This window comes from Ammospiza caudacuta, chromosome 34 (genome assembly GCF_027887145.1).
Source record: "Ammospiza caudacuta isolate bAmmCau1 chromosome 34, bAmmCau1.pri, whole genome shotgun sequence".
Classification (NCBI taxonomy): Eukaryota; Metazoa; Chordata; class Aves; order Passeriformes; family Passerellidae; genus Ammospiza; species Ammospiza caudacuta.
Genome location: NC_080626.1, coordinates 1,204,621 through 1,211,909, shown reverse-complemented (window position 1 = coordinate 1,211,909; position 7,289 = coordinate 1,204,621). Strand labels below are relative to the sequence as shown.

Sequence of the window (7,289 nt, the reverse complement as noted above, 5' to 3'; positions counted from 1 at the left end):
GGAAGACCAGACCCTTCTACAGGATCACTGCTTGGACAGAATCATGTTCATCACTCCAACAGGACTGCAGCCACCATTTCATGGGACTGCAGCCACCACCCTGACCAACAGGGTGTCAGGCTGACTCTGTCAGTTTAAGGCAGTGTTTCTGTATCATTGCCTTGATCCTAATTTTTTTTTTAATTGGAATTCTGACATAGACCCTTCCCCAGGTTTGCCTTCAAACCAGTAAAAAATTTAGTGTGCTCATTCCTTGCTTTCATCTCAAAACAGGATTTCCCATCCCCAAAACTTGGCCAGATGGAGGAGGTGGCTTCGAGGAAGAGGACACCCAGGCAGGTGAGGAGGAAGTCAGTGCCCCTTTCTTCCCCTCTCCTGCTCCATCTCCCAGCCCAGCATGGCTCCTGGCTGCAGGACAACCCTGCTGCCAATGCCGTCCTGCTGGGAATAAACTGGGGGGATCTCCTTCCCTTTCCCTCTGGCATGGAGGCAAATCCCATCCTGTCCTTGTCCTTCCTTCCCCAGGGAAGGAACTGAGGATGGAGACCAGGGAGGAAAAATCTCCCCAGCAGAACCTGGAGGAAGAGGCTGTTTTGAGTAGCTCCATGACACAGGAATTCAATGGGGAGGATAATCCCCGGAGATTCCACAGGAAGAGGAGCTTCAAACCCATCCCAGGGTGCGCTGAGGAGGAAAGACCCACCCTGAGTCAGGAAGGTGGGCAGAGCTTCAGCCAGAGCACAGAGCTGGTGGTCCGTGAGCAGCTTCATGATGAGGAGAAGCCACACAAGTGCTTGCAGTGTGGGAAGAGCTTCAGGCAGAGCAGCACCCTGATCAGCCACCAGGTGATCCACACTGGGGAATGGCCCTATGAGTGTGGAGAATGTGTGAAGGGCTTCAGTTACAGGTCCAGCCTTGTGACCCACCAACGCATCCACAGCGGGGAGAGGCCCTACGAGTGTCCTGAGTGCCAGAAAAGCTTTCGGACAAGCTCTGACCTCCTCACGCACCAACCCATTCACACTGGGGAGAGGCCTTTCTGCTGCCCTGAGTGTGGGAAGGGCTTCAAGCGCAACTCCCACCTCATCATCCACTGGTGCATCCACACTGGGGAGAGGCCCTACGAGTGCCCCACCTGTGGGAAGAGGTTTCAGACCAGCTCAAATCTCCATCTGCATGAGCGGATTCACACAGAGGGGAGGCCCTTCTGCTGCCCTGACTGTGGGAAGGGATTCAAGCACAACTTCACCCTCATCAGGCACCAGCACATCCACACAGGGAAAAGGCCCTTCGAGTGTCCCCAGTGTGGGAAGAGTTTCACCCAGATGTCTGTCTTGACCAGACACCAACGGAAGCACCGGTAAGGGACGTCCTATCAGTGCCCCAACAGCAGAAGAGCTTCATGCCCAGCTCCAGCTTCATCCCTCATTGGAGGACCCATATTGGAAAGAGCCCTGGTGATCCATGTTCCCCATGATCCATGCTAGGAAGACAGCTGTCCCTTTTCCTGCCCCTGCCAATGACATGATGTGGGATGGAAGAACATGAGGGTCTGGCCATGGCCCTGTCATTACATTCACTCCCACCTCAGGTCATTGCCAGGGGCAGGAAAGGGACTCTCTCTCTCTCTCCCTGAGGAGAAGGGTGAAATTTCCAGGAAGGGGAAATTGTGGCCAGGAAGACCCAGTGAGTTGTGTTTAGTTTTCCCTGTAAACAGTTTTATTTATCCCTTCTGTTATCAATATTGTTTTTGTTCCTGTTTGTTCCTTATCTCATTGTTGTTCCCAATAAATTGTTCTTATCCCAGCCTGGGACCTTTGCCTTTGTGCTTTCCATGGGAGGCGGGAGGGCAGCGAGGGCAACGTGGTTTTAGCAGGAGCAGAAAATTGTGGAATCCCATTCCTGCACCCCGGCCCATGGAAACCGAGCATCCCAGCTGGTGCCAGCCCTGGTGGCCATGGCAACAGCCTTGGGAGTGGGTCCCTGGCTGGGGCTGTGGGAACCTCTTCCCTCTGGTGCCCAAGGACAGGAGTGGAGGGAACGGCTGCAGCTGAGTCGGGGCAGGCTCCGGTTGGATGTCATGAAAAGGTTTGTGCCCAGAGGATGCTGGGGCCCTGCCCAGGCTCACCAGGAAAGGGTCCCAGCTCCAGGGCTCTCTGAGCTGCAGCAGCATTTGGACAGCGCTGCCAGGCCCAGGCTGGCATTGTTGGGGTGTCCTGTGCAGGGCCAGCAGCTGGACTGGAGGATCCTGATGGGTCCCTCCCAGCTCAGCCAATTCTGTGGTTCTGGGATCCCATGAGCCTGGGGATGGGGCTGCCAATGGTTGCCATGGCAACGGGCTCTGGCTGCAGGCCTGAGCTGGTGTCCATGGCAACCACCCCTGGCATGGGGTCTCCATGGAGCTGCCATGGAAATTCAGCATAGCAACAGGGGGCTGGTGATGGTTGCCATGGAAAATGACCATAGCAGCAGGGTCCTGGTGATCATTGACTGCTAAGGATCACATTTTTCACTGGCCCTCAGAGGGGTTCCGTGTGGACTTTCCAAGAGTCTCCAGGCTGTTCCAGAGCTGGAATGTCACACACAGAGACAGGGGCTCCATGGAGACCTCCTAGGGCTTTCTGAGGATGGGAAAGAGCCCTGCGGTCAGAGGCAGTCACAGCCATTCCATGGTGACATCCCAGGGGACCTTGTGCTGCAAAGGCACCGATCTGTCACAGACACTCACGGGGGCTCCATGGTGACATCCCAGGAGTCCCCAGGCTGCCAAAGACCCAGGATGTCCCAGACACTCACAGGGGTTCCTGTCATGGGCCGAGTGGGAGCTTCAGGCAACAGCTTTATTTCTTTTTTGGAGAAACTCCTCCTGATACATGAGGTGCAGATATTACACGAAACGGCCACCATGGATCCTCAAACTTGTGCAGGGCCCCTAGACTTCTAAAATTCCTTCTAAGAGAGGAGACTGGGAATGGCTGAATCCAATCCAAGCCCCAGCCTTTGTCAAAGGTGTAAAAGATTGGACATTGGAATTGAACTTAAACGCTATTTTCCCCCCAGGGTTAAAGATTGAATACCAGATAAATTTATATAAATACAGCTCTGATTTATTCTGATCATGATTAGACAGAATGGTTCATTTACACCACAGAGTAAATGAAAAAAAATTAGTTATTGCTGCAGTCTTAGGTGGTCTGGATACAGTCTTCCCCGAGAGTGTCTTGTGCCAATGGGTAGGAACCATGAGAGCACCAGCACACAGACACAAACACAGAGACACACACAGACATACAGACACACAGATACATACATACACACACACACACACACACACACACACACACACACACACACACACAGAGAAACGCTGAAACTGTCCAGAGGCCAAAGAGAAAGGATTGTCCAGGGTACAAATGGAGGGAAAGTGGGTGCAATGGAGAGCACCAGGGATCCAATGGTCTGAGGCCTCAGGGGTGGAACACAGGGAAGGGACCAGTAGGGAATGCCAGGGTAGATGGACAGGGTTACACACCAATGAGAAGGGAGAACTCAGCAGAACATGAACATATAAGTGTAAAAGGGGTAGAGAAGGCCAATGGAGAGGACAGAACTGGGACAAATTAACACAGTGCTGCAGAGCACCGTGGGGAAGCCTTTTTTCTCACCCTGAGCTGTGAGGAGTGCCCGGAGCCTGTGGTGTGTCTTTCCAGGGCATTGCTACTGCCTTTTCCCTGGTAGGCTCACAGGTTTGCACAGTTGTGCAGTGTCACAATGATCTCCTTGGTTCTGCAGCCCTGCTGTGGCTGCTGCGTAACAATGGACCTGTGGTACCGTGAGGCTCCATAGTGTCACTGAGGGTCCCTTTGGTTCCACAAGGCCCTGCTGGGACATGATGGACCCTTGGTTCCATGAGGTGCCTGGGCTCCCACAGCCCCTCACAGACACCTATGGCCTCTCAGAGTTCCCCATGGCCCCTCATGGCCTCTCAAGGCCCTTCATGATGCCTCATGACTGATGGCCCCTCACAGCCCCTCTCAGCCTCAGGCCCGGGGCTCCACCCAAGGCAGGAGAACAGGTTGGGCCCTACTTGTTCTGCTTTCATTTCAGTCCCTTCACAGCTGTGAGTGCAGAAAGGCTGAAATGGAGCCTTTCCCCAGCGTTTCCCTCGGGGTTAACTGCGGGCTGAAGCTCTGTGCTGGCCCCGGCCCCAGCGCCACCATCCCTGCAGCCGCCAGGCCTTTGCTGTCCCCCCGTGTCCGTTCCCTGTCCCCGAGTCCCGCCCGGTTCTGGCAGCAGCAGCAGCCACAGTGCAGGGGGCACTGGCCCGGCCCAGCCAGGGCTCCCGGCCAGGAGCAGCAGCAGCGCCGGCCCCTCCCCGCCTGCTCCTGCCTCGGCTCCCAAGGGCTTTTCCCAGCTCAGTTGTGGAGCAGAGCAACCAGCACCCACACACAGCACTGACTGCTCAGAGCCCGCCTGCGCTGCCCCGAGCCAGCCCTCAGAGGAAGAAAGGATCGAGTTCCAGTGCTGTTTTCAATGCTCTTTTACTCATCCTGAGGAGGCTGCTGGTGCCTTTGCTTTGGGAATTGGAGATCATGGCTGCTCTTGGCCCTCTTCTGCTTGCCACCTGAATTTTATCCATAAAACTGCAAGTGCCTCTTTCAGTTGTTTCTACCCACAGTGCTTTCATGACAGTGAAGTCAGTATTTTTGTCAGAGGCATAAAGATCAGCAGATACTAAAATGCTCACCAGCCCCTGAACACTAAGATGAGGGGAATTAAAGCCACACAGGCCACATGTGCAGTGCTCAAACACAGCCCTGTTGCTGGCGTTGTTGAAATAGAATAAGCTGTCAGAGGCTGTCACAGAATTTGCCTCCGCAATGTGGAATTAAATAAAAAAATCCATCAGGAGAAACAGAAACCAGAACTTCTCGACTCACTTCATTGCTCCTTCCCAGCAGCAGGAAATGCAGATGCCCAGAGGTGTTTTGCACTGCTGCTGCCCCCAGTTTGAGCCCAGGCTCTGCCCAGTCCCAGCGGGAACCTGAGCCCAGCCCAGGCAGCTCAGCGCACGCGGGGCCAGGCCCAGAGCCCCGGGCACGGCCGCCCATTGCGGGGCAGCGGCGCAGACGGAATGTCCTGCAGCCAAACCTCCTGCTCCTGCCACACAGCACCAGCCTTCTCCCCCTCCTCCTCCTCTCCCAGCACGGCACAAATTCCAGCTTGGAGGAGGCTTCCCCAGACAGGGCTCGGGCTCCTGTTCCAGTTGAATGTCCCTGCAGAGAAACAGGGCATCTTTCAGGCACTTCCACAAGCTCAGGCTTCTCACTTCATAGGGAATCTGGAATGCAAATGGCCTTGCTAAGAAAGCCAAAAGACGAGGGAATGGATTAGGAATTATTAGAAAAATTCACCCTTCTTCCAGGCAAGGTTCATCCGGTCATTCCCTGCATTTCTCTTTTTCAGATTGTTTCAGTCAGCTACTCTGAGAGATCCATCTTGTTCTGGTGCTTATCATGAACTGATTGTGCTCTTGATTTATGCACCAAGGCACCAGATGTGGAATCATCCACACTGAATTCAGAAACAAACTCCCTCTGTCAAAGCATTTTCACATTCCAGATAATTTTCAAGATGTCCAGTGACAGGTTGGAATGATCATCACACAACTCTCCACTTGTGGCTGCAGACTCTGGAGATTCTTTCTCTGCATTCAGCCATGCTTGTATTCCCTAACAATTTTTTGTACCACCTCCTGTTTACTTAGCCTGGAAGAGTAACAATGAAAACCTTACCCATAGCACAACTCCCCAGTCCACCAGCAAAAGAAAGGACAAGTTGTCAAGTCCTCAAAACTTTTGTCCTGCTTTGCTGCAAGAGTCCTGCTGCACGCAATGTGGAAAGCCAAGAGAAGCTGCAGGTGCTGGCACATCTTGTGACAGAAGGTCGACCTCATTCTCCAGGAAAGGTTTTTGAAAAGAGCAGACAGGATCACAGAGAAGATTCCTGGAAAACTGAACCAGCTTTCCAGAAGTGAAATGAAAATGGAAAGAAATCACCTGAAACGCTTTCCTCAGTTTATTTCTATGCTTCCCTTTTCCATCTTGCACTTTTTCTCCATGCCATGAGTTCTAAATGCATCTCACCTCTAAGATCAATGACTTAGTGAGTTTTAGACACTCTAAAATACCATGAGCTACACACAGTTTGCCTTCCCCTGTTTTTGTTGGAAAGCAACGCTGGAGACACAAGTGCAGCGCTTGGGTCGGGCCCGAATCCTGCAGGCAGGAAATGTGCCCTGGCAGTGTGTGACCCTCAGCAGGGACAATGCTCAGCAATCCTGCAGGCAGGAAATGTGCCCCGGCAGTGTGTGACCCTCGGCAGGGACAATGCTCAGCAATCCTGCAGGCAGGAAATGTGCCCCGGCAGTGTGTGACCCTCAGCAGGGACAATGCTCAGCAGCGTTGCTGTGCTCGGTCTCCATGGAACCATGCCAGGAGCAGCTGCTGAGCTCAGAAGCCATCGCAGCCCCCGCCCTGCCCAGAGCCCCCTGGCAGGGTGGGCTCCTGCCCTGGCTCTGTGTGCCAGGAGCCGGCAGCGCTGGGTGCAGACAGCCCAGGGAGGGCACAGAAACACTGGGTGAGAAATGCTGGGGAACAGCGAGATGGGCGAGTGCAGCCAGCCAGGGCAGAGGAGCAGCACGCACAGGGGGCACATCCTGCAGGACAGATGGCCAAGGGGAGAAAACAACAAACTTCTCAGGAGGGTGGAGAACAACATTTTAGTTGCAAACTTCAGAGAATGAGGTATTTGGGAAATCTGAAATCACTTGACTGTCCTGGGGTGACACTATGATGCTTGTATCCCCATTCATCTGTTCTGTACCTTTAAGACTGTCTCTGAGGAGTGAAAGTTTTGTTTTCTCTTATCAGGGACACAGAGACGGGCAGTACATAGGGCTGCTTTCGCTTTTTGCTTTTTGCTTCTGGCTTTTCTACTTTGCTTGCTGTCTCTCTGCTCCCGCTTTTGCTTCTGCTTATTATCTAGTTTAGCTAAACAGTCCAAATTCCTTCCTGGACTGTTTCTCCTCTCCTGTTTCTGTGACCATCTCAAACCTGCTCCAGACTGGGACCTGGGAACTCTGAGGGTTTGCACCGTTTGGCTGAAGCAGCTGCCCCAGCACCGGAGGGACTGAGAACAGAGCAACCACCCCCAAAAGAGACTTTCTAACTTTGCCATCTTTCTCAGAGCGGTGTCATCTGGTATCATTCATTTTGTGTGCTGGGGGT

The 7,289-nt window shown here is 53.4% G+C and overlaps 1 protein-coding gene across 1 annotated transcript; it reads left to right on the top strand.

The window, feature by feature from the left end:
• Nucleotides 1-300: 300 nt before the first annotated feature.
• LOC131570329 (zinc finger protein 391-like) lies at nucleotides 301-1,364 on the top strand. The gene is made up of 2 exons (XM_058822681.1): nucleotides 301-339; nucleotides 894-1,364. The coding sequence occupies exons 1-2, from the start codon at nucleotides 301-303 to the stop codon at nucleotides 1,362-1,364; spliced, it is 510 nt and encodes a 169-aa protein (XP_058678664.1).
• The last annotated feature ends 5,925 nt before the right edge of the window (nucleotides 1,365-7,289 follow it).